The sequence below is a fragment of the Spermophilus citellus genome (assembly GCF_964194105.1).
Source record: "Spermophilus citellus genome assembly, chromosome: 9".
NCBI classification, from domain to species: Eukaryota; Metazoa; Chordata; class Mammalia; order Rodentia; family Sciuridae; genus Spermophilus; species Spermophilus citellus.
In genome coordinates this window covers 61,201,785-61,229,648 of record NC_138191.1, presented here as the reverse complement: position 1 = coordinate 61,229,648, position 27,864 = coordinate 61,201,785, and the positions used below count along the sequence as shown (strand labels likewise).

The 27,864-nt window shown below is 35.4% G+C and overlaps 1 protein-coding gene across 3 annotated transcripts in view; it reads left to right on the top strand.

Moving 5' to 3' along the window:
- Window positions 1–4,444, top strand: part of ZNF326 (zinc finger protein 326) — a 41,165-nt gene extending 36,721 nt beyond the window's left edge. For 2 of the 3 annotated variants that reach the window (XM_081306147.1, XM_081306148.1), the window contains one exon: window positions 1,240–4,444. In XM_081306147.1, coding sequence (XP_081162273.1) covers window positions 1,240–1,587 — 348 coding nt within the window. In that variant the 3' untranslated portion in view covers window positions 1,588–4,444. The remainder of the gene's footprint in view (window positions 1–1,239) is intronic. The other variant, XM_081306146.1, reaches the window with a different exon arrangement.
- The last annotated feature ends 23,420 nt before the right edge of the window (window positions 4,445–27,864 follow it).

The following is a 27,864-nucleotide window of genomic DNA, read 5'->3' as shown; positions in this document are numbered from 1 at the left end:
AATTTTGAGTTGCAAGTTCACAACTGCTTGCACCCAATTCTCCTCTCCCTGCTCTAATTTACCTATTTTCTTATGTTGTCATATCTTTTATGTTGTCCTTTTCTGGATTATTAGTGTAGCCCCCTCATTAGTATTTCTTTTTCACTTTTCTTTTATTCTCAGTGGGTATTGAACATAGGGCCTCCTAAGCACATGCTGTACTACTGAGCTACACTCACAGCCTGTTCCTTTCTGGGCATCAGTCCTAATATTTTCCTGTTTAATAACTTTTACTGCCTCTCTATTTCTTACTACATTAATATATGGTCTTGTGATATGGTCCAACTTATATGAAGTTTGAGTCAGGTATATAATTGCTAAAATTATTCCTATGAATGTTTACTGAATTAAAGACTTGTCTATTTTTTTATAAGTTTTTTTTTTAATTTTTAATATTTATTTTTCAGTTTTTGGTAGACAGAAGATCTTTTGTTTGTATGTGGTGCTGAGGATCGAACCCAGGCCGCACGCATTCGAGGCGAGTGCGCTACCTCTTGAGCCACATCCCCAGCCCCAAAGACTTGTCTATTTTTAATTTATTATTATTATTTTTAATGACCTATGCTCATTTTTGCTTTTGTTCATTTATTTGAGTTAATTTTTCATTGGTGCATTGTAACTATACACAATAGTGGGTGTCTATTTTTTAAAGTGGAAAGAAATCATGGTATCTGGTAGGTAAAACAAGGTACCCAGTTTTCATTTCAGATTTAAAAAGACCCTACAATAATAGTAGGTGATTAGTTATTTAAGATGCACAACTGTGTATTCTCTGTTTCTACCAAAACCTGCATATTTGCCTTTGTCTTTCACATATAATTTTAGAAATTCAGTTAAGAAGAAAATATGATTTTGGGGCTGGGTTTGTAGCTCAGTGGTAGAGCACTCGCTGCCTACATGTGAGGCACTGGGTTCAATCCTCAGCACCACATAAAAATAAAATAAAGGTATGTGTCCATCTACAACTAAAAAAAATATTTAAAAAAAGAAGAGAAAATATGACTTTTAAGTATTCTAGTTTGTGGAGTGCAAAGCAGTGACTTAAGTATGGAGTTCTGAAATAGATATGAACATAGATTTAATGGACTTTTCATAAGTGAAAAAACTACAGATAGTATTTTTCATGATACAGCAAATAAAAATTTCACTGATGGAAAAAACAAGTGTGCTGATTTTAAAAGGCATTACTCATGTTTTTAGGGTGAGAATCCTTTTGAAATTCAAGATCATTCTCAGGATCAGCAAATAGAAGGAGATGAAGAGGATGAAGAAAAGATTGATGAACCCATTGAAGAAGAGGAGGATGAAGAGGAGGAAGAAGAAGCAGAAGAAGTGGGGGAAGCAGAGGAAGTGGAAGAAGTAGAGGATGTGGGAGAAGTTGGAGGAATAGAGGGAGAGGGGGATGTAGAGGGAGGGGAGGAAATAGGGACAGTGGGGGAAGATGGGGCAGTAGGGGAAGTAGAGGGAGCTGCAGAAGCAGAAGAAGTGGAGGAAGAGGCAAAGGAAGAACCTGTTGACTTCCCTGTTGAGCAACCTGAAGAAAATTAAATATAAGGTAGTAGATTTAAAAGAAGCTTTAAATTTTTGTCCTAATGTGGAAAAGGGTAAGAATTTTAATAGCTTAAAATATGAATTAACATACATGTTGCATGCGTTCCACCCATTAAAATTTGTTTTATATAATTTGTACACGTTTGGTATTTGTTTAATAAAATGAAGGTAAGACTAATTTAGTTTTTATAGCTATCAAACTTAGATCTGATAAATTGTATAATTTTTAAGCTTAATTTTTATTACTTTATTATTGGTGTTAAGGATAATAGATGTGTATTATTAGTATATCTATTCTAATCATTTGAACTTAAAAGCTGCTCTTGGGAGTGAATTTTCAAGTGTGCATTGATTTTTTTGAATACTTACCCTAGAAGAGATAAATTGGGCAAGTATTTTGTGCTCTGTGTATTTTTTTACTGCATTGGACATTGACCAGTAATTTGCGTTAAGATACCTTAAAAGCTTTTTGTGTACATGTTTCCCTTTGTAGTAATAAAATGTTTTTTTTTGTTGGTTTTTTTTTTTTTTACAAAATGTTTATCCTTGGATTAGCAATTTAAATGAATTGGTTTATCATTGAAATGAGTATCTAAAATCAGTATTTGCTCTAATGTATGAGTTCAGCTTGCAAGGATTTCAAGATGATTGAGAAGACTTGAATTAAAGAAAAATATTTCTCAGTCATATTTTTAAAAAGTGTGACTAAAGTATATTTTTAAGCATATTTCAAAGAGAGGTCAGTGTGTGACTGACTTTGTTTATACTTGTTTTAGTTTTTTCCTTTTGTTTCTGCCTGTGTCAAATCTTGAAATCTTCCTGAAGATACATTTGAATGCAAGTTAAGTGTGCCAGTTTTAGTTCTTTTTTCTTTTTTAAAAAACTTTATTTTATTTATTTTTTTATGTGGTGCTGAGGATCGAACCCAGTGCCTCAACCGTTCTAGGCAAGTGCTCCACCACTGAGCTACAGCCCCAGCCCCAGTTTTAGTTCTTTTATCGTGGCTGTTTTTGCCTAAAGAACCAAGAAGCAAACTTTTTTTTTTTTAATTCTTTCTCTTTCATATATTCTCTTTTTAACTTATGTTTTGTATACCTATATATTCTACAAGAGAACATAAAACTGGTAGATATCTACTCTTCAGTCATTTATTTTCAAATGACAGTGTGTATGTCTCACTGAAAATCAGTGCTCTTACAAATCTTATATGAATCTTTTGTGAACATGAATTGAAAGAGCAGCATCTTTAAATCTTTATTCTGGGTTCAATTTTAGTGAAATTAGCTTTTCAAAAATTTGAGGCAATTGTATAAATGTACCATGTATTAGATAATAAGGCATTAAGTGGATGAATATATGGGCATTTGTAGAATTTCACAGATAATTTCTCTTTGTATAAAACAAGGCTTTTAAAACTAGATGAAATTTTCCTGGACCATTGTGATTTTTTTTAAATGGTGAACTAGTTTTGCTTACCTTTAAGTTGGAAAAATTCAATATTAGATATTAAATATTTGGAGCCAATCAAGAGAAGGGAATTCATATTTACTTAGTGGAAAACCTGTTTTGCTCAGGAGTTCATATTTTAACATAATAGGACTTGGTCAACCTTCTTAATTCTTTATTTCAAAATAATTGTGTAAAGGCTAAGGTAAAAGAATAATAGATTTCTCTGGGTTATTATTAGTATTTAGTTCTTTTGACACTAAATTGGGATTTTAAAATGTCATGTCTCTAATCAGATTAAGATATAAGAAAATCTTTTAGAAGAGTCCTCTATAATAAGAATTCAGTGTAACAACTTTCAGGTTAATGTTTTAGAGTGAGAGGAGGCAGGAGTTAAGTAGTAATTTTTATGGAAGGCTTGAGGCTTTATACAGAATAGCTTATTTACAAAGTAGTAATAAAATATATCTTGTTATTATACTTAATTTAGAAACTCAAGTTCTTGTATTTTCCAGTGGATAATTTGTAGATTTGTAGTTTGCAGGCAGATTAATTTTTGTGATCCCCTTAGTGTTTATATCTTCATTGCTTTTATAAAAAGAATTTGTGTAAGAACTTTAACAGTCTTTCAACTTCTGTTTTCTAAGCATTACTTGTTTTCTTTTTTAGAGAGAGAGAGAGAATTTTTTTTTTAATATTTATTTTTTAGTTTTCGGCGGACACAACATCTTTGTTGGTATGTGGTGCTGAGGATCGAACCCGGGCCGCACGCATGCCAGGTGAACACGCTACCGATTGAGCCACATCCCTAGCCCCCGCATTACTTGTTTTCTTGATTAAAAAAGAAAGAAGTGGGCTGGAATTGTGGCTCAGTGGTAGAATGCTTGCCTAGCATGTGTGGGGTACTGGGTTCGATTCTCAGCACCACATATAAGTAAGTAAAGGTCAATCAACAACTAAAAAAAAATGTAGTTTAGTTCTAATAACCAAAGAAATTATGTTCCATATAATTGTATAAATTATGTTGCTAGGGACCATCCTGTAGTCTTCTTTTTTTATTGTTTTCTACATCTGATCTATCAGGTAGTCTTGTCTATTCTACTTCCAGAATTTATCTGCATGCTTTTTTTTAAATCTGCTGCTATTACCCAATTGAAATCATCATTGTCTTTGCTGGATAGCCAAAATAGCTTATAACTAATCTTGTTTCCACTCTTAACTCTGCTAGACTTAGTTTTCTACACAGATTAAAAGTATAATTTTTTATTAATTATTTTTTGTAGAGGGGATTGAACCCAGGGGCACTTAACCACTGAGCCACACCCCAAGCCCTTTAGCACCTTGCTAAATTACTAAGGTTGACTTTGAACAGCCACTGGGATTACAGGTGTGTGCCACTGTGCCCAGCCACACAAAGTATAATCTTTTAAAAACATAATTCAGGGGGCTAGGGATGTGGCTCAAGCCAAGCGGTAGCGCGCTCGCCTGGCATGCGTGCGGCCCGGGTTCGATCCTCAGCACCACATACAAACAAAGATGTTGTGTCCGCTGAGAACTAAAAAATAAATATTTAAAAATTCTCTCTCTCTCTCTCTCTCTTAAAAAAAAAAAAAAAAGACATAATTCAGGTAGTGCTAGTCTCTTCTGTTTGGACCTGTGCAATCCAAACTCCTTATGGTGATCAGTCCTGGCCTAGGTTTCTAGCTTCATATTATGCCATTCTTCTCATCAGCCATGATGGCCTTCTGTTTCTTTTTGATGAAGCTCTTCTCTTCAGAGACCTTTCACATTTTTTTGTAGCCTTTACCTGACAGCTGTCTTTGGCTGACTCTTCCTCCTTAACATCACCTAAAATGTTAGAAAGGGGCAGTAGTTCTTAAAATTTTTGTAGAGTCAAGGATTTGGAGTGCCACCCCAAAATGACTTAAAGAGTATTTTCTTTGGAAGTAATGTTTTTTGTTTTTTTTGTTTTTTGCAGGGGGAGTACCAGGGATTGAACTCAGGGGCACCCAACCCCTGAGCCACATCCCCAGCCCTATTCTGTATTTTATTTAGAGACAGGGTCTGATAGAGTTGCTGAATGCCTTCCCATTGCTGAGACTGGCTTTGAAGTCACAATCCTCCTACCTCAGCCACCTGAGCTGCTGGGATTATAGGTGTGCACCACAGCACCCAGCTGGAAGCTATGTATTTTTAATAAGTATTCCATGTGATTCTGAAGGTAGTGGCAAATGATTGCAATTTTAGAAAATAGGGCCCTCAAGTAAATTTCTGGTACCTATGACTCTCATATCAAAGCAGGAGCTTTGGTCCTTTTGTAAATATGCATAGGTTTGGGGATTCTTCATAATAGTTTACGGAAGCTTTGGAATGATCTGTAACAGACCTGTAGGAGTCAGAACCCTATCCCCCCTTTAAATTTAATCCATCATATTGTAAAGTCAGTAGTAGGACTAGTAGTTTTTTTCCATGTAACAAGATCTCTCTTGTATACATGACAGAAAAAAGAACTACAAAGGCAATATTAGTATATATTAAAACATTTGAATGAGAGGGAGTGGTTATAGTGTGGTAACCAGATTTTTAAAGGACTAGTTAATTACTCTAGTTACTGGCTCAGAGCTGCTAGTCTACAGAATCCTTCCATGGTAAAGCCATAACATTTCTTGCTGTTTACCAAATAAACTGAGACACAGAGCATATATGGAGAGAGTGAGTGGGTATGTGTGTGTGTATATACCAGAGTATGCCAGTTCCCCTGGTGTTTTGTGAATACTAGAGGGCTTTGATTCCTCATATTTCCACAACCAACCAACCTGCTAGCTGTCTATTTTCCAGTTTTTCTACTGACTATTCTTACTTTCTTGCAAAATTAAAATGCTAGATTTCTTGCAATAAAAACCTGCCGGGGAATTTTTTCACTCAAGCTGGGAAAAATTAGGTAATGCTGAAAAAAATATAGTGGTTAGAAAATTACCATTTGCAGGCCTTCAACTGCCTGTATTTGTACAGATTTTTGTATCCGGAAAGGGCTGGATAAAACCAAAACAAAGAACGTGTGAATCATACTGTATGTGGATCTCAAAGCCTAATCTTTACAGTAAAGATTTACTGATCAGTAAAGTGTCTTGCAAATAGAGACACACAACCAGGAAACAACACTTAGGAAGGAGCAATATGAAAGATAGGTGACATACATAAGCAGAGTGAATTCTTGGGGAAACAATGCAGGGAAAAAAAAGTATAATTAGTATTATATGAAATAATTAGTACTAATTATAATTTTGAACTAAAGGAATCTTACAAGAAAAGATTAAATAAATGAAAATTATGAGAAAAGATAGGGAAGATGTTGGAAAACACTATCCACTTAAACTTTCAGAAATTAGGAACATGGAATTTAGCATTGAAGATCTTGATTATATCACAGTGCCAGGCACATGGTAAGTGTACAGTAAGTATTTTTGGACAAATGGATGTGTGTATGTTTATATAGGAGTTTCAAATGGTGAAAAAAATAGGAAAAATTTTTGGTGAAAGAAAAAAAAGGCTGAAGGTAAGCAAAAATAATGAAAATGGAGTCATATAGGATAAATCCTGTTAAAATTTCTGTAATCTCAGGATAAAGAGAAAAATCTCAGTGTCTAAAGAGAAATATTTTTTCATTCTCAGACTTCTGTGTGTTGGGATGCTGAAGGATACTGCTATTTTTAAGGTTACAAAGGAAAATTATTTTAAATTTAGAATTCAACCTTAGGTCAAACTACCAACTGAGAATGAAGACACAAGAAGGACATTTTAGCAGTTGTAGAATGTGCGAGAATTCCAGAAATAACTGTCAAAACCTATTTGCTAAATAACATCAAGTTATATAAAGAGAATTTTGGATAAACAAGGAGATACTGACATTTGCCATCATAGCTAAATAGTTGAACATAGCTCTAAGAAGTTGTCAGTTCAAAATTGAGGAAACAGAATTTTGAATGTAAATTTTAGTAGTTATAGACTATATATTTCTTTTCAAACACCTTGAAAAAATGATCATGAAAGTGGGCCACAAAAAGAATTTTTGTTAGGTAAAATCAGGTTTCATCCTGTCATTACAGTGCAATAAAATGATTGACAAGTGATCCAGTCAGTCATAAAAGTGTCCTTGCAGTGCTCACATTTAAAAGGAAATAAAAACTTAGAAAGATTTTTAAAAATTTAAGTCTATATTATACAAGATCTTGAAACACCTCAGTTTAGTCTCAGAAACAAACATGTTCTTATTTCAGGATAATATTCATTAAAGAAACTATACACCAGTCTTTCTTAGGAACAGATAGAATCATTGGAAAACATTACCAATTAAAGAATTGTGTCAAGGCAAAGAAAGTAACATAACATGACAGTCCTTTAGAAAACATAGTACTATAATTTAAAAAACATTAAGTAGGGAAAAATAATGACTATTTTGATGGATGATGAAAAAACACATTTAACACTTAAATTTTGATTAATTTTTTTTCCAGGATAGGTTTCCTTTAAACCTTTTTAATATGGATAAGTAGGTCTATCAGAAAGCTTCAGCAAACATTCAAGTTTATGGCAGGATCAAAACAGTGAAGGCTGTTAGCAATATGAAGATCTTTTAACCCTAAGAAACATTAGGAAGAGACATCACAGTCACTGTTTCAGGCGGGTGACTGGAGACAGAACATCCAAGGGAATCAGTTGAAAAAGTATAGAATAACAAGGTAGTTTTGTGTGATAGTTCAACAAATAAAACTCTTGTTGCTTTTTATAGACTAGCATTGACTGTTGGAAGTATAATTTAAAATATCTCATTTCCAAAAAAATAAAATCCTGAACTGTGTATGAGCTAGGAATAAAAAAGGAGAAAGGCAGTATCCATATGAGGAAACTATACATTTTAATGAAGGATGTAAAATGCCTGAATATTAGAGAACAGGTTTATGTGTAGATAGAGCTGTCTATATTCCTGTCTATAAAAATATTACTTAGATGTCAGTTCTATCTTCAGGTGATTCAGTTAATTTCTCATTCTAGCTATTTAGGATTCATTAGGGCTGTGAAAATTAAAAATCACTGGCTTAAGGAAGATTGGGATTCTCATAAAAGTTCAGGTAGACAGTGGAGGGCCAGTGGGACCCTTCAAAGTGTCAGAGACTGAAGCCCTTTGGTCTTGGCCTGCCATCTTAAAAACCTCTCCAATTCAGTCCATATTCTGTGCAGTGAGAGGGCGAAAAGAAAGATACGCACCTTCACTTTAAGAACTGTTCCCAGAAATTCTGCCTGTTTATCTACATTAATACTGTTGCCTAAAATAGTTACACCAACACACCTGGCTTCAAGGAAAGCTAGAAATTATTCTCCAAGATCATGTTTCCAGCTGTAAAAGTAGAAGTTCTAATATAGGAAAAGGTGAGAATGGATATTAGGATACTACTAGTAGCATTATGCTACTTAAGCTGATTCAGAACTTCCTGTGCCAATGAAAGAGAATAAAATCATGGCATTTGCAGGTAAATGGATGGAGTGGGAGAATATAATGCTAAGTGAAGTTAACCAATCCCCAAAAAACAAATGTGGAATGTTTTCTCTGATATAAGGAGGCTGATTCATAGTGGGGGAGGGAGCATGGGAGGAATAGATGAACTCTAGATAGGGCAGAGGGGTGGGAGGAGAAGGGAGGGGGCATGGGGTTAGAAATGATGGGAGGTCCTAAACGGAGAAAAACTGAAGGCATTCCCTCTAAAATCTGGAACAAGACAGGGATGCCCTCTATCACCACTTCTATTCAATTTAGTTCTTGAAGTACTAGCCAGAGCAATTAGACAAAAGAAATTAAAGGCATAAAAATAGGAAAAGAAGAAATTATCGCTATTTGCGGATGACATGATAATATACTTAACAGATCCAAAAGAGTCTACAAAGAAGCTGCTAAAGTTAATAAATGAATTCAGCAAAGTGGCAGGTTATAAAATCAACACGCATAAATCAAAGGCATTCCTGTATATCAGCAACAAAACGTCTGAAATGGAAATAAGGAAAACCACTCCATTCACAATATCCTCAAAGAAAATAAGATACTTGGGAATCAACCTAACAAAAGAGGTGAAAGATTTATACAATGAAAACTACAGAACCCTAAAGAGAGAGAGAGAAGAAGATCTCAGAAGATGGAAAAATGTACCCTGTTCATGGATAGGCAGAACTAACATCAAAATGGCGATATTACCCAAAGTTCTCTACAGGTTTAATGCGATGCCAATCAAAATCCCAACGGCATTTCTTGTAGAAATAGACAAAGCAATCATGAAATTCATATGGAAAAACAAAAGACCCAGAATAGCAAAAGCAATTCTAAGCAGGAAGTGTGAATCTGGAGGTATAGTGATACCAGAGGTCAAACTGTACTACAGAGCAATAGTAACAAAAACAGCATGGTACTGGTACCAAAACAGGCAGGTGGACCAATGGTACAGAACAGAGGACACAGAGACTAATCCACAAAGTTACAACTATCTTATATTTGATAAAGGGGCTAAAAGCATGCAATGGAGGAAGGATAGCATCTTCAACAAATGGTGCTGGGAAAATTGGAAATCCATATGCAACAAAATGAAATTGAATCCCTTTCTCTCGCCATCCACAAAAATTAACTCAAAATGGATCAGGGAGCTAGATATCAAATCAGAGACACTGCGTCTGATAGAAGAAAAAGTTGGCTACGATCTACATATTGTGGGGTCGGGCTCCAAATTCCTTAATAGGACACCCATAGCCCAAGAGTTAATAACAAGAATAAACAAATGGGACTTACTTAAACTAAAAAGTTTTTTCTCAGCAAGGGAAACAATAAAAGAGGTAAATAGAGAGCCTACATCCTGGGAACAAATTTTTACCCCCCACACCTCAGATAGAGCCCTAATATCCAGAATGTACAAAGAACTTAAAAAATTAATAAGATAACCCAATCAACAAATGGGCCAAGGACCTGAACAGACACTTCTCAGAGGAGGACATACAATCAATAAACAAGTACATGAAAAAATGCTCACCATCTAGCAATCAGAGAAATGCAAATCAAAACCACCCTAAGATACCATCTCACTCCAGTAAGATTGGCAGCCATTATGAAGTCAAACAACAATAAGTGTTGGCGGGGATGTGGGGAAAAGGGTACACTTGTACACTGCTGGTGGGGCTGCAAAATGGTGAGGCCAATTTGGAAAGCAGTATGGAGATTCCTGGGAAAGCTGGGAATGGATCCACCATTTGACCCAGCTATCGCACTTCTCGGACTATTCCCTGAGGACCTTAAAAGAGCGCACTATAGGGATACGGCCACATCAATGATTATAGCAGCACAATTCACAATAGCTAGACTGTGGAACCAACCTAGATGCCCCTCAATAGATGAATGGATAAAAAAAATGTGGCATCTATACACAATGGAGTATTACGCAGCACTAAGAAATGACAAAATCATAGAATTTGCAGGGAAATGGATGGCATTAGAGCAGATTATGCTAAGCGAAGCTAGCCAAGCCCTAAAAAACAAATGCCAAATGTCTGCTTTGATATAAAGAGAGCAACTAAGAACAGAACAGGAAGGAAGAGCATGAATAAAAGACTACAGTAAACAAAGATGAATGGGGAGAGAGAAACGGAGAGAGAAGGGAAAGCATATGGAAATGGTAGGAGACCTTCAATGATACATAAAATTATAAGAGGTCATGTGGGGCAAGGGGGAGGGAAAAAAAAGGGAGAGAATTGAACAACAGCAGGGGAGGTAGAGAGGGAAGATGGGAGGGGAGGGGAGGGGAGGGGGGATAGTAGGGGATAGGAAAGGTAGCAGAATACAACAGTCACTAATATGGCATTATGTAAAAATGTGAATATGTAACAGATGCGATTCTGCAATCTGTATTTGGGGTGAAAATGGGAGTTCAAAACACAATTTGAGTCAAATGTATGAAAGATGATATATCATGAGCTATGTAATGCTTTAAATAATCAATAAAAAAAGAATAAAACTAATTTAAAATTTAAAAAAAAGAATTTAATAAAGAAATGTTAGAATAAAAAAAGAAAGAAATGATGGAGGAATGTGATGGACATTATTATCCAAAGTAGATGTAAGAAGACACGAATTGGTGTGAATATACTTTGTATACATCCAAAGATATAAAAAATTGTGCTCCGTGTGTAATATGAATTGTAATGCATTCTGCTGTCATATAATAACAAATTAGAGTAAAAAAATAATAATAAAAGAACTTCCCATGCCAAAAAAGAAAAAAATAAAGAACAATGAGGAAAATTTGATTTACATCTCTTGCTGGAAATGTATAACAAAACTACAGAGGTAAGTTATGAAGATAAATAGATCAAAAAAACATTAAAGAAATAGACACATGTAGCTGGGTGCAGTTAATCCCCAGCAACTTGGGAGGCTGAGACAGGAGAATCAGTTCAAAGTCAGCCTCAGCCAGGTGAAGTATTAAACAACTCAGTGAGACCCTGTCTCTAAATAAAAATACAAAATAGGGCTGGGGATGTGGCTCAGTGATTGAGAGTCCTAGAGTTCAATCCCTGGTACCAAAAGGGAAAAAATAATATATAGATATACAGTGTTGGTACTAAGGAAAAATCTAAGAACCCTTTAGCTTCACTTGCTTTTAATTGGGTTAAAAAGTCACTAATTTGGAGGTCACAGAGCTGGGCAATATGTTAATAGTCTCCTACTAGCTTTACTGTAGATTATACCTCTGATGTATAGGTTATGAAGATAATGGTTATTCTTCAGGGACCTGAAGGTAGTTTTTGCTGAAAACATGTTGAACTCTTCGTTTGGGCCTGTGGATGACTAGAATGGAATGAAAGGCTTCCCACTTCTTGCTTTCATATTGTGTCGATCTTTTGTTGCCTTAACTTTTGGGTCAGATTCTGTTCAGCTCTGTTTACACATAGACCTGTTGAACATTTGAGAAATAATTTGTCCAAAATTATAATATAGGGTCAACTTGAACTAGACCTGCCTCAACTCTTCCCACCCCAAGGCTAAAGACACCTAATAGCTACCATGAGTAAACACCAAACAACGAAAGGAATGACAACCAGCAGCACCTGAGTTCTTTGGAGATCTCCACTGATTCTCAGAAATTCAGAAAATTCATTATTATTGCTTGCCTTTATTAGCCTGTCTCCCTCATCATTCCTACCCTAAATCTGTAGTCAATCACTTGGATTAGAGAAGCTGATTTGTGAGCAGAGCTACATTTTCTCCATTATTTGGCCACTGAATAAAATCTTCCTTTATCCCCAATACTAATCCCTCAGACTTTTTTTTTTGGGGGGGGCAGGATTAGCATCTGAATGTGTATATGCTAAAAACAAGGGTAAGAAAGCCTATGGATGATTTAGAGACAGAATAGCCGCATTGGAAGGGGACAGATATTACCTATACCACACTACACGAAAATAAGTGGATTAAAGAAAGGTTAAAATTCCACAAGTACTCAAGTACTATGTTATGCTGAAGTAATAGACAGGAAAAAGTCATTTATTTTGTAATAGAGGTGTTTCTAAGCAAGATGTAAACTGCAAAAGTCCTAAGGAAAAAGTATGATGAATTTGGTAAATAAAAAAAAAAAAAGAAAATACTGCAGGGTGAATGACACCATGAACAAAAGTAACAAGGAGAGAAAATATTTATAATATATAAGAGACTAAAGAATAAAGTTGGTTTCTTCAATTTAGCAACTCTTACATTGGTAAATATTTGGAAATTTATAATAACTATTTTAAGATGAAAATAAGCCCTTTCCAAGATTGATGGCTGTATAGATTGCTTCCCTATTTTGAGGGCAAATTGGGTACATCTAGCAAAATTTAAAATGTACATAAAAGTCCATCAATCTTACCTATAAATAGCCATGTATTTGCCTGAAATTGTAAATGCCTGGAAGTATATATGAATGGAAGATACCTAGCTAATATAAAAGGTATTGAGGTTAGGGTTATTTTTTTTTTTTATTCTTCCAGGAAAATGTAAAAATAAACAAAAACTTAGACAGCAAATCCATCTGGCTGACCTGGCTGACAGTAATGGTAACTTGCCATCAGCATGATAAGATGCATCCAAGCATCAGAAATGACAAAATATAGGGGATTTACTTTTTGTCTAAGAATTAATAAAACCGAGTATATAAGAATGGTCTTTGCACCATTATTTGTAGTAATGAAAAATTGAAAATATCCTAAATATTCAGCAGTAAAGGGAATAATTAAATTATGGTATAGGTTTCACAATTGAATATTGTTAGTAATGATGAGAAACCTGTATGTTTTGGCTTGGAAAAATCTCCAATATATGTTGTTAAAGAGGAAAAAGCAAGTTACAATATAATGCATATATTTGAATTCCACTTAGGAAAAGCTATATATATGTAAATATACAAATTCCAAGCTATCTATTTGTACAGCAATGTGTAAAAATATGTTGACAAAAAAAAAAACAACAAAAAAAAATACAAAAAACTGAGCAGATATACAAATAGTGTTTACCCATGAAGAGAGAAATCTCATTGAAAGGTATGGGTTGTTGTTTTTTATTTTTATTTTCAACACAATAAGATTATTTAGTATGGGTCATATTATAGTGCAAATGTTTTAAAAAGTCTTGGAAATACAGAGAAATTTAAAGAATAAAATAAAAATTAGAATCCAATCATCCAGATAATAATGCTAACATTTTTTGTTTCCTTATCTTTTGTATATTTCCTTAGTCTATGCAATGTTGACCCTGTTTCTTCAGGAAAGAACAATGAGAAGAAGAGCCAAATTTAGGTGACGAAGATGATAATTTGATTCTGGGGCATAAGCTGGTGCTGTCTGAGGGACACTTAAATGGTATTATCAAGTAAACAATTGGATGTATGAGTATATTAATTGGAGGGAGGGAGCTCATGATCAACTTATAGTATTAATGCTTTCTCTTACAAGTGATGAATTTTAGTATTTTTGTGTCTGACATAAAAAATGTAATTTTTCATGGCAATATAGTATAAAATAATTTATTAGCCTTGGGATTTAGTAGATGTTCCTTTCTTGCTATTCCCCAGCCGTACCATTTTTTTTAATTTTGTCCACCTTAAGAAAAACATTTAAATAAAGAAAAGCCTCATTTTTGTCATCTATAAATGAAGATAGTTACTTTCTTTCTAAAGTTGTTATAAAGATTAAACAAATGTAAGTAAGCAGGTAGTACTGTCTGACGTGCTTAGCAGGCTTTCAACATTTAATTTTTAGTTTTCCTACTGTTACCTAAAAATCAGAACTTCTTTATTTTTAATTAGAGATAAAAAAACAATATTGGCTTGGTAAGTCATTATGTAAAGCTACAGGAAAATGTAAAAAACAAAAATTTTTAAAATTTTTAAATGTTCATTTTGACTCAGTTTTGTTTTTCATGACTTATTTTGAAGATTACCATCAACTCATTTCTCTTTAAGGTTTACATAGGGTTTTGGTCAAAATTAGCAAAATTTAGACCCGATGATTTAATATAGTTGAAGGGAAATAATTCACAAATGTCTCACATAAGAGAATTCATCATTAACGATTTTTTCCCCTTTGACATCAAAGGTCCTCAATTGACAAGAATATATCAATAAACTGCTAATCTTAGAGCTCCCAAATTAGTCACCCCCAAAGGGTTAAGTCACTCTACTCAACTGGGATTTGAATTGTTGTCAGTGCTGAGGTCACTGTTAAATGACAGATGTTTTCCTGCAAATCCCTTGTATCCCTTCTGCTGAAATAAAGTTCAGTGTCTGAAACAACAGGGTGGTATTCTTTAATAACTGTTAAATTTATTCTTCAGAGATTTTACAAAAGATGTCCTATTGCTTCTGGAGGACTCCCTTGACACCCTACTCTGCATTTTCTTTTTGCATAATGCCTACAATTTAAAGCCACCAGACTCCCTGTTGTATAGCTCTTGTATCCTTGGTTCAGTATAACCAAAATACTCATAAATCTCCCTTTCTTCCAGTAGCTTTCTGCAGCAGCTGGGGTACGACAGTGATGTCCCTGATCTATAATTCCAGACAGCCCTGGGGTGAACAGATAGACCAATGGAAAGCCACTGCGTCAGATAAAGTGATGTTGTTTGCACAACTCAGTGTCCTCAAGAGGTAGTCATGTAATACTCCCAATTTGTATTCTGCATAAAACTCCTTTTACAAGTTATAAACTTCCTATAGGGAACGAATGTATCCAGCTACAGGATGCTGACCATATGACTATGTAATGTAATTTTAAACTCAAAAAGAATGGTCTAAGCCTTTTCTATACTACAAGCTGAAAGCTAAAAAAAAAAAAAAAAAAAAAAGAAAAACACCTCACAATTTCTATTTAAGTATGATATTTTTCAGTTTGGAATTCTAATGAAGCAATGTTTTCCTGAGACACTAGGTTTGATACGTAAAGTTATAAATATGACTGATTAATGTATTTGAATTGTACATGCCATGAAACTTACATGTTTTTCACATCACAAAATTTTAATTGATTATTTTATTGGTACTTAAATTGACTTATAGTTGAAGCAGCTAATTAAACAATTACTGTGATCATGTTAATTTCATTACAGAAATTCTTTCCTAAACAATGTATTTGTGTTTATATTTATATGGTACTTCATAATACTTTCATTCTGGATGAGGAATTCTTTGGCTTGCCAACAATTATCAAATGCACTGAAGTAAATACAAGCTGTATGAAGAAGCAATTGTAGTTTGAAGGCTAGTGTAACATTCCAGAAAGAAATAGCAAGGGACTGGTGAAGAGTTATACCTGGGTCATAATGGAGAGGAGGCAATAGGTTTGGAAGATATTCATAGAATAAGATGGTGCCTGAAATTTATGTGATGCAGAAAGCCAGAGAAAGGAAAAATAAAAGCTCACAAATAAGCTTTTTTAACTTGAGTGACTATTAGAAATATCACTAAAAAAAGTCAAGTTTCCTGAAGGCAGTGGTCATGTTGGCTGGTTAATGAGGAAAACTCTTGAGTTTGATTTTGGTAATTTGAGTTTGAAGACTTTGTTGAGTATCTAGGTATGAGCAAAGCTTGGGTGATGAGGGTTGGAGATACCTTGTCCGTGTGGAAGAGATGGCTGAAGTCACAGATGTATTCCTGGAAGAGCATTGGTAGGAGCAGACTCTGGGAAATAGATCCATAGTGCCTTCATTCCATGTGCTGAATGAAGCCTTGCTGGGCCCTAGTGATAGATAATAATGGGGTTCAGATAGTAGAGGATATTTTGGAACCTCTAAGCTAGAGTAACATCAGTGGGCTTTGCTTTGGTGTGTGTGTGTGTGTGTGTGTGTGTGTGTGTGTGTGTGTGTGTCTGAGGGCAGAACTGGGGGTGCATTTTTACTGTAATGATTTAGTGATTTCCATTTCTACCAAATGCAATTTTTGTAATGGACAGCAGGGGGCAGCAGAGCCCCACTTTTCAAAGGATCAAACCGAAATTTCAGCAGAAAGACCACCCTCTGCCTTTCTGTGTATCTTTTTTTGGTTGTTGTTGTTGTCATTAAGGAAGTTATATTCCCCTTTTAAAGTTAAAGAAAATAATTTCTTTCCTAAGTTGCTGTCTTTGGGCACAGTGTATGGATTGAATCTTTACTTAGGGGGCCTGTGTCTCTAATCTGATTTTGGTGATCTCTTTTAAAGAAAGGAGTTAAGAATTTGTTTACTGGTGATGGTCTGATGGTGTTTCACTGGAGAAGGTAGAAGTGTGAACTGCAATTGGGAATTTTTAGCCTGAGCGCTAATTCCATCCTGAAGACTCAGGTTTGTATTTAAGATCAAAAATTATGGGGATGAGGCTGTACCCTACAACACACAAGGCAGCACACAGGATTGATCCCCAACACTGAAAAAACAAACAAACAAACAAACAAAACCCCAAAATAAACCCTATCATTGCTGTTAGACTTTAAAGATATGTTTGTTATTATACAATCCATGTTGACTATAGTCTGTTGTCCTTGTTGCTGCTATTGGCTGAGTTTCCTGAAATCAGGTTGACCTGGGATAGGGTATGAAATTAAGCCACAATAACCTAGACTTCTAACCTAACTTACTACTGCAGGACTTCCATTCTTTGCAATCTGTCATTTTACCTGTCTTCCCTACTGTCTAGATTGCCCACGGAGCCAGTGGCATGAGGTCTCTTGTTTCTAGTGCTTTGCTCGCTGTGTCAGGTGATGTGATGTCATTGCTGACCCGAGTGGTAGGTCTTAATGTTGTCCTTCAGTGTGCCAGAGCCATGCTGGGCCCCATGCAGGGATGAAGGGCTGCCTTTTCCCTTTTCTGGTTTGCTTTGTTAATGAAGAACAGCCTATCTATCATATATGTTATCATATCTGTAAGCCTCCTTTGCAATAGGGTTTGATAATTTTTATTTTTTGAGTGTTAGTGAATTGGTATCAAAGCATTTTTAGCACAGTGTCTTATGGAATTTTAATTTTTGTGTGTAGTGTTGGGGATCAAACCCAGAGCCTCATGTACACTGGGCAAGTAGTCTGCAAGGAGCTATATCTCCACTCCTATCTTTACATCCTTAACAGTGCTCTTTCCTCTGGTCACCCCACAATATCACAGGTTCTTTGATTATGCATTCCCCTTAAACTTGGCGGCCTCTGTTCATATTATTTTTTTCCATTCAAATGTTCTTCATCTTTTCTGTTTCATGAATTTCTCTTTCCTGCCCTATTTTTCTTTTTCCCCCATATCATTTGTAATTTTCTAATAAGTTATATAATTTATTATGTTTGCTTGGTAGTCTTCCTTCTTCCTCCTAGAACCCCACAAGATCAGGGATTTTTGTTTTGTTCACTGGATATATCCAATGCCTAGAATACTGCTGAGACCCCAACAGGTACTTAATAAATGTTTTTAACAATGTTTAAGTGAACAAGTGGATCCTTGAAAGCTCAACTCAAATGTCATCACCTCAGTGAAGACTTCCGTTCTGCTTCTACTCCCAATTCTGGATAAAATTTGTTTATTTTTCTTGTATTTTACCATATCAATTTGTTTAAATTTGCATTATAGTGCTTATTCCACTGTTTGAGAGCTGCTTCATAGTTCATACAAATGATAAATAATAAAATATGACATTAAATTGGTAGTTTTGACTAAACACTAAATTGTAATGAATATGGAATTCCAAAGTGAGATGCTGTCTATTGATGCCCATTTTCATGAACTTCTTGACTCTTAAAAAACTCCAACCACATGGTGGATATTAAGAGGCCAAGAAAGAGGAGATGAAGTGACTCAGGAGGCTGAATCAGGAGTATCGAGAGTTTAAAGTGAGCCTCAGCAATTTAGTGAGGCCCTTTAGCAATTAGTAAGACCCTGTCTCTAATAAAATATGACAAAGGGCCAGGAATGTGGCTTAGTGGTTAAGTGCCCCTGGGTTCAAACACCAGTAACAAAAAGAAAAGGGTGAGGGTCGGGGAGATGAGAGGTGGGTTGAGGATTTTTCTTGGGAATGCTGGGCTGGGTGCTGCCCCCATGAGAGGGAGTGTGGAGAGTGCTTTTACCTTCAATTCAAGAGAGGTTCCTAAGGGACCCTGGCTGTTGGGAGGCACAGCTGCTTCCTGAATCTTGCCTAGAATTTGTAAAAGGCAAAGGGACAGATTGGTCAGTTCTCTAGTGGTAGAAGCCAGGGGCCACTCCCACAGTTAGCTGATGAGAATTTTCTTGGAGTGAGTATGAACCACTTGGGAGACTCACCCAGTCTGGAGTCATTTAAAATCCTTCCCAAGATTGCTGTCAGAAGGGGAGATAAAAGCATGCAATGGAGGAAGGATAGCATCTTCAACAAATGGTGCCGGGGAAACTGGAAATTCATATGCAACAAAATGAAATTGAATCCCCCTCTCTCGCCATGCACAACAGTTAACTCAAAATGGATCAAGGAGCTTGATATCAAATCAGAGACTCTGCGTCTGATAGAAGAAAAAGTTGGCTCCGATCTACATATTGTGGGGTCGGGCTCCAAATTCCTTAATAGGACACCCATAGCACAAGAGTTAATAACAAGAATCAACAAATGGGAATTACTTAAACTAAAAAGTTTTTTCTCAGCAAGAGAAACAATAAGAGAGGTAAATAGGGAGCCTACATCCTGGGAACAAATTTTTACTCCTCACACTTCAGATAGAGCCCTAATATCCAGAGTATACAAAGAACTCAAAAAATTAAACAATAAGATAACAAATAACCCAATCAACAAATGGGCCAAGGACCTGAACAGACACTTCTCAGAGGAGGATATACAATCAATCAACAAGTACATGAAAAAATGCTCACCATCTCTAGCAGTCAGAGAAATGCAAATCAAAACCACCCTAAGATACCATCTCACTCCAGTAAGATTGGCAGCCACTATGAAATCAAGCAACAATAAGTGTTGGCGAGGATGTGGGGAAAAGGGTACACTTGTACATTGCTGGTGGGGCTGCAAATTGGTGCGGCCAATTTGGAAAGCAGTATGGAGATTCCTTGGAAAGCTGGGAATGGAACCACCATTTGACCCAGCTATTCCCCTTCTTGGACTATTCCCTAAAGACCTTAAAAGAGAGTACTATAGGGATACTGCTACAATGATGTTCATAGCAGCACAATTCATAATAGCTAGACTGTGGAACCAACCTAGATGCCCTTCGATAGATGAATGGATAAAAAAAATGTGGCATTTATACACAATGGAGTATTACTCTGCACTAAAAAATGACAAAATCATGGAATTTGCAGGGAAATGGATGGCACTAGAGAAGATTATGCTAAGTGAAGCTAGCCAATCCCTAAAAAACAAATGCCAAATGTCATCTTTGATATAAGGAGAGCAACTAAGAACAGAATAGGGAGGAAGAGCATGAGAAGAAGATCACCATTAAACAGGGACGAGAGGGGGAGGGAAAGAGAGAGAGAAGGGAAATTGCATGGTAAAGGAAGGAGACCCTCATTGTTATACAAAATTACATATAAGAGGAAGTGAGGGGAAAGGGGAAAAAAACGAGAAATGAATTACAGTAGATGGGGTAGAGAGAGAAGATGGGAGGGGAGGGGAGGGGGATAGTAGAGGATAGGAAGGGCAGCAGAATACAACAGACACTAGTATGGCAGTATGTAAAAAAGTGGAGGTGTAACCGATGTGAATCTGCAATATGTATAAGGGGTAAAAATGGGAGTTCATAATCTGCTTGAATCAAATGTATGAAATATGATATGTCAAGAGCTTTGTAATGTTTTGAACAACTAATAATAAAAAAAAAGAAGGGGAGATAGGAAACCACCGGAAAAGACGGGGGCCAGCCAGAGTAGGATGCATTACTTTCTGTCAGGCAAAGAAGAGTAGAATATTCCTAAGTTTTTGGAGGGGACTCTAAAGAATCCATAAAATTATTATTCATCTTTAAATACCCATTAGTCCTCCAAAGCAAGAAGCTGGCCCAGAAGTGAATCAGTCAAAAGAAGAATTTTCTGTCCCTCTTTGCCCCTCCTCCATCCAACTTTGTTTGCCTCTGGCAGGGTCATTAACCTGGTCAGCAACTGCTGGGAGAGCAGACAGGCCCAGGGCTGTAGAGAGAATGTGGGGTGGGGAGAGGATGAGACTCTTCTCCACTAAATGCTGTCAGCCTTGGGCACAATCTTCCCCAGAGATGATTTAACATTAAATCAGATTAGAAGTTAAACTTCTTATGTGAACTGGACTTTCTGATTTTTGAATTAAGATAGTTTTTAATGGCTTAAAGTGACTTGAACACTTTTCCTAGCACTATGCTCTTAATGCATTTGCCATTTTTCTGTGAAACAACTGTATTAGGGAGGAACTCCCATTCGACTTTACATTTAAGAGACTGAAGTGAAAGACATTGAATCAGTTTTCTGAGGTTTACACACTATTAGAAGTAGAATTAGCATCTGAACTCAGGTAATCTTCCTATCCTTTACTCTTTACTGGATTCACCTTTCTTCAAGAATTTATGTTCATATTCCCTAAGGCACCATAGGGCCTGGCATTTAGTCTCAACAAAATTTTAATTAGTGACTAGTACATAGTATGGTTGGTAATATTTCTTAGTAACATGCAAAATTCAGGAAATACAGCAACAAGCAGCTTAGGCTTTGGAGTGTGGGTGGTGTTGAGTTCTGGGCCCACCTCTTCATAGCTATTCTTCTTTAGGAAATTATTTAACCTGTCTGTACCTGAGTTTCCTCATTTGTAAAATGGAATAATAATACTTATATCAGCATTATGGTGAGGACCAAGTAAGATAATAAACATAAAGCACCTGATAGTACCTGGAAATTAACATATTAAATGTACTTGGTGTATAGCTCAAAAATATGATGATACATATTTTTTTGAATTTTGTTTTATTTTGTGTTTCTGAATTAGCAGAGGTAGATTTTGGTAGTGGTACACAGTTACAAACAACCCTAATCCAAATTGTGAAGAACAACTGAAGCTTTCGAGCAACTCAGACGTATCTCTCCCACAGTCCTCTTTTGTTTTTAATTTTATTTTTTTTATTTATATATGACAGCAGAATGCATTACAATTCTTATTACACATATAGAGCACAATTTTTCATACTTCTGGTCGTACACAAAGTATATTCACACCAATTCGTGTCTTCATACATGTACTTTCCCACAGTCCTCTTGACTAACGTGATGCCCTTGCTGACTGACTGTTCCTGTTAGGTGGCTGTTCTCCCTCATTCCCATGTGTTTCTGCTCCTTTGTGAGGTATGCTTCTGGTGGGTCACTGTACTTGTTCTTAAATCTACTTTCTTATAATTACATAAGTTAATTAAATATTATTTAAATGAAGTGCGAATGTGAAGACTTTATAGTTATCTCCTTAGCTTGCCTTTTCTCTCCAAGGGGACAGTCTGTCCTCATGATTCTTTCCCTTGTTTAGGAGAAAAAACTGACTAAACTCATTCACACTAAAGCATAAATGACTTCTGTCCCTCTCAGTTGCAGTAGCATTTTAATAGGATTGAATGCTCTAGCCAAAGGAAGAAGGCTTTATTTGAGAGTTGGACAGGGTGACTGTTTTATCCTATTTAAAACCATGTCATAAATCCTCCTTGATCCCTGCATGCTTTGAAGTATAGAATTGTTTCTGTTATAATTGTGCATGTCTGTGAGGAATTATTAATAACATCTGGAATATAATAAGCACTCAATAGGTGTTGGAATTTTTCTTCACATTTATTAATTCATTTCATTCTCACAACAACTCTACAACAGGGCTGAGGATGTATCCCAGTGGTAAATCACTTGTCCAGCATGTGTGAGGCCCTGGATTCCATCCCTAGCACCAAACTCACTAAGAGTGTGTGTTGTAGTATGCACCTTCGGTCCCAGGTACTTGGGAGGCTGAGGCAGGGGTATCACTTGAGTGCAGGAGTTCAAAGCCAGCTCCAGGAATGGAACATAACATCATCTTTTAAAGAAGCTGTGACAGAAGCATGAAGGGGCCAGTGGTGCAGAGCAGTTGTAGAGCACCAGCTTAGCACATGCAAGGTTGGATTCCCAGAATCAAAAGGAACAATAAACAAACAAAAACGAAAAAAGGGAAAATATGAAAGTTATTAAATCTATGAGGACACAAAAATTGTGACAAATCCCTAAAGACAGAGAAGGTTGATGAGCCCCTGTATAGGAAAACGATGGAGATCCAGAGCAGAAGTAGGCCGTATGTCAAGTACAGGGAATAGACAAGGAAAATTATGTGTGTCATTTTTCACCCCCATCTTCATATTGTCCTAAATAGGCCATGACCTGCACTGTCTGTTATCAGAAAAATTGTAGACTAGCCCACAACTGGTGGGAGAAGGAGAGTAACATGAGAGTTGTACTGAGTCAGGTGAGGGGGCCGTAAGCAGATAAAACCCAGAAGTATTCACACTGCTCTACCTATCCCTACTCACACCACAAAGGGTAAATAATAAGGAAGACAAGGGTGGCAGTCCTCTGAGAGGCATAGTTTTTTGGTGCATGAAATGCCAGTGGCACATAGTCAAATCTAGATTCCAATACCAGACACTCCACTCGAAGGCAATTTCCCCCTCATTTACTCTCTAAGTTCATAAAACAAGGAGTAAGTTAGGACTGGACTGTAGGTTTTCTCTTTCAGGTATACAATACTGGCCAGTGTTTTCTAGAAGGTTGGTTTCCTATGAAAATATGAAGAAAATACCAGAGAACAGAAAGATAACACTGTGATAGAACATAAACTGAAAAGCATATGCTGGGTAAAGCAGAATAATGAAACTAACAGAATAAGAACTTAAAATATACATAATAAGTACCCTTAAATAGATAGGATTATATTGGAGCCATGAAGCAGTAAGAAGAATATATTGCAAACACTGGGTATAAAATTATAATTGCCAAATAAGAATTAAGACATTGAGTAGAATGAAAATAACCAAAGAATGAATTAGTGAATTTTATGATTAATACAAGAAATTCTTTTGGAAGGCATGAAGAAGGATAAAGAGAAGGTATAAAAAAATGTTAAGAGATATGGAAGATTGGTGAAGAAATTTCTGTATGAGCATCCCCACAGGGGACAGGAGACATACTAAGCTGGAATATTAAAGAGAACTTAGTGAAAGCACTATTTAAGTAATTAAATTTAAGGTGAAAAAATGTAAACAGAATTGAAGAGGATATTGCATACTGACCAATAAATCAAGAAGATATAAAAATTAAAAAATTGACACACACATGGAGAAAAATGGATAAATCCAAAATTGTAATTGTAAAGGAAGAAAATTATAAATCCTTTTAACTTATGAACATGATTTAAAACTATGAAGAAAATTCTAACTGAAAATGAGTTAACAAAAACCTGACAGACTATGAAATGATACATTAAAACCAAGTAGAGATTATCTTTGAAATGCAAATATTTAGTATGTAAAAATTTATCAGAATAAATTACTACATTTAGAGACTAAAAGAGGGTTGGGGTTGTGGCTCGGTGGCAGAGTCCTTGCCTAGCATATGTGAGGCACTGGGTTTGATTCTCAGCATGGGATATAAATAAATAAAAATAAAGGTTCATTGACAACTAAAAAAATAAATAAAAGACTAAAGGAGAAAAATCACATGATAACTTCCTTGCAGAAAAAAATCTGATGCAGCTTAATACATGTTTAACCTAGCCTCCCTCCAAATATTGACAACAGAAAGGGTATTACACAGCAAAGAGCATATTTCAACAATCTTTTTGCTGTTTCACCAGTAACCAAGATATAATATTCCTTTTGAAATTCGGGAACATACAAGAATGCCCTTTATTACTGTTTTAATAGTGACTAACTATTGTTTTGGAGATCTGGTCAATATAACAAGAAAAAAAGAAAAGAGATATACAAGCTGGAAGGGAAGAGACATAACCCCCATCATTTGTACATGATATAATTATCAACCCAAAAAATCTTGCAGGGATTTCAGCAATTAGAGTTGATATGAAAGTTCAACAATACAAGTGATACACAATCAAGTTACAAAAATCAATGATAATGAGCTATAAAATGATGGAAACAAAGATATTATTCAATAGTAACAAAAACCATGATATGTCTAGGAATAAAAATATCAAATTCTTCCCCTCATTGTTTGTACAGTTTATGCAATTCCAAAAAAAGTTCTAATAGAATTTTTTCCCCTCAGAAACTGGAGAAATCTTCAAAAGAGTTTACATAGAACAAATTACCATGAAGACTCACCTTTTCTGGAAACAGAATAACAAAGAAGGAACATGGAGGAAGCTGTTTTATAGTAAACCATAAGGTACACCTCCGATAGGAACAAATAGAAAAAAGAAACAATGTATACAGATCCATGGATACATGGTGACAAAATTATTTTTAACCAAGAAGAATAGAACATCAGCTTACTAGTAAATCATATCAAATTAAATCATTTTACTGAAAAAGGTTGTTTTATCAGTTCCTTAGAAGAAAATCATAATGTCTGAATGCTAAGAAAAACATTTGATTTAATTTCTCAAGTATTATTCCCTTTCCCTATATCCATTTTTTTTCTATACACATCATTCCACTACTGTTTCCACTACTTTTAATGGATTCCCCCATTGCATGTATCTCTGAAATCTGAATACTACTTGCCTTTCTAATTTGTCTCATGAATAACAGCATTCCCCTCAGCCAGTTTTTCCCCCTACTTGAGAAAATTAGTTTCATTATACTTTATACATTTCAGTATATGTTTTTGGTATTTGACCAAGAATATCTTTGTTGCTGTTTCACCAAACCTTTTTTTAATATTTGTTTTTTAGTTTTAGGTGGACACAATATTTTATTTCTATATGATGCTGAGGATCGAACCCAGTGCCTCATGCATGCTAGGCGAGCACTCTACCAATGAGCCAGAACCCCAGCCCATTACCAAACCTTTTCATTAAGAACTTTTTCTTCCTTAAAATAGCTCATGAGACACCATACATTTGTACTCTGATGTTTAGCACAATACCAAACTCATAGGACTCAACAATGTTAGTTGAATGAATGAATGATAAAACTTAAAAATATTTTCAAGACAATCCTGAACAGGCATTAATAAAATTTGTTAGTTTTGAAATGGATTGCCAAATAATTAAGAGGAAAAATAAAACTGCTCTCATCAATTTTTGAGCTCAGATTACATTTAAAACTATATATATATATATATATATATATATATATATATATAATATATATATATATAATTGAAAACACAGCTAGAATTTTGACAGAAATATCAGAAATGTCCTATTACTATAAAGTGTAAAACATTGCTTTTTTGTGTGTGTGGCAGGAGAAGTCTGAAGTAAGGGTAGTGAAAAACAGATTGACATTTGGTCATTATTTCTTATCAAGGGTGTTTTACTTGTAATGCTATTTGACAGCTATATTCTAGGTCTGACAGCATTGAACCAGCTTAATTCCCACTGAACTGCTCTAAATAGGCAGTATTGCAATCAGTTTAACAACCCCTGGAGGCAATAAAATCTCTCCTTTGAACGAATACTCAAGGGGAAGAAATCTAAGATTTATAAAGGGCAGCAAGTATTCAAGAAAGGGGCAAAGTTTATGTGTGAGCCTATAATTGATGTTTCCTTTGTTGGAAAAGAAAGCTTGAGGATGCTTTAAGAATTAATCTTTAACAAGTTCTAATTTGCACTAACAAGTATGTTCAAGATAAGTGAAAGAGATATGTGATTCTGAGAGTTGTGTTGCTTCCAGCCAACTAAGAAAATTTGGAGGGGTCATGAAGTATGAGAAAGAAACTTGAAAATGAAACTGGAAGACTTTAGCCATGCTTTTTTGATGTCTATGCCAGAGGGTCACGATCACTACAAATGGTGCTGATTAGGCTTTATGATGGACTAGTGGTTTGTACTTGCTTAATATGTATGTACTTGCATGAAGAAAATTTCAGTCAAATACCATATCATTTTCTTTCTAAATGAATGTGGAAGTAATTTAGTTAAACACAGTTTAATCAGGATTTAAATTAATAGTCCTAGGTTTATATTGCTGTTCCCACTACTATTACCTGTGTATCCTTGTGGATATTATGCCATCATTCAGTTTTCTGATCTATAAAATGGGGATGATATAGTTTTTACTAACTAGGGAAATTTGAAACTATAAGGTTTAAGAAGAATGCTTAATTCAATTTCGGCTGAAGAATGATAAATTTGGGCTGAAGAGTGATAAGTGAACGTAATCAAGATCTTAGTGTGTGCTAAACAACAGTGCTAAAAGCTTCAAATTTGATGCTCACAGTATAATAGAGAGAAGTCTCTGAGTGCGGGAATTTTAGGAGAACAGGGAAGGATACATAATCAACCTGTCAATTTTCTCTCTTGGATTAAGTTGCTGGAAAAATAACTTTGTTCCTGTAAATGGATTCCAAAGAGCTTGATCCTGAATCTTTGGAATTCTTCAGCATATCATGGTGTTCTTTTCCCTAGAGAGTAGTTCAGGCAGGCACTACCATTAAACTTCAGGGATATCTATTTGTACCTCTCCATTTTTTTGTATATATGGATATGTGTATGTATGTATATGCATACATGTATATAAATGTGTGTATATGTGTGTGTATTTATATATATATAAATTTTGGGTTTTTTTTTTTGCAGTGCTAGGTATTGAACCCTGGGACTTTGGCTTGTTAGAAAGTACTCTACCATTGAAGTATGAGAAAGAAACTTGAGCTACATCTCCAGCCCCTGATGTATGTAAATATATATTTGCATACACATATATGTATATGTTTGCATGTTTGTATAATGTATATAGACTTATTACTGATTCTGAGAGCTCTGATGCTTTATTTTACTATTTATTTACTATTTTAGTTTTATTTCACTTTTGTTTGACACATAATGATTGTTCATATTTTGGGGTATTTGCTTCACCCTTTACACCAGTGTTGTTTGTTGTGACCTCCATAGCACCAATGGGAACCAGGTAGGGTAAATTCTTCCTGCTTTCTTAAACATTCCCTTTAATGAGGACCCTTACCTTTCAGCATCTATTTAATTTATTGAATTCTACTCATCTTTTGGGTCTCAGATTAGACCCAAAGCCCTCCTTGACTTTCCTCTTATGTGCTTGGATAATACTCTGTCACATGCCATTTTGTTTGTTTTTCTGCACTGTTACTGTGCTGGATATTGTTACTGTTTAAG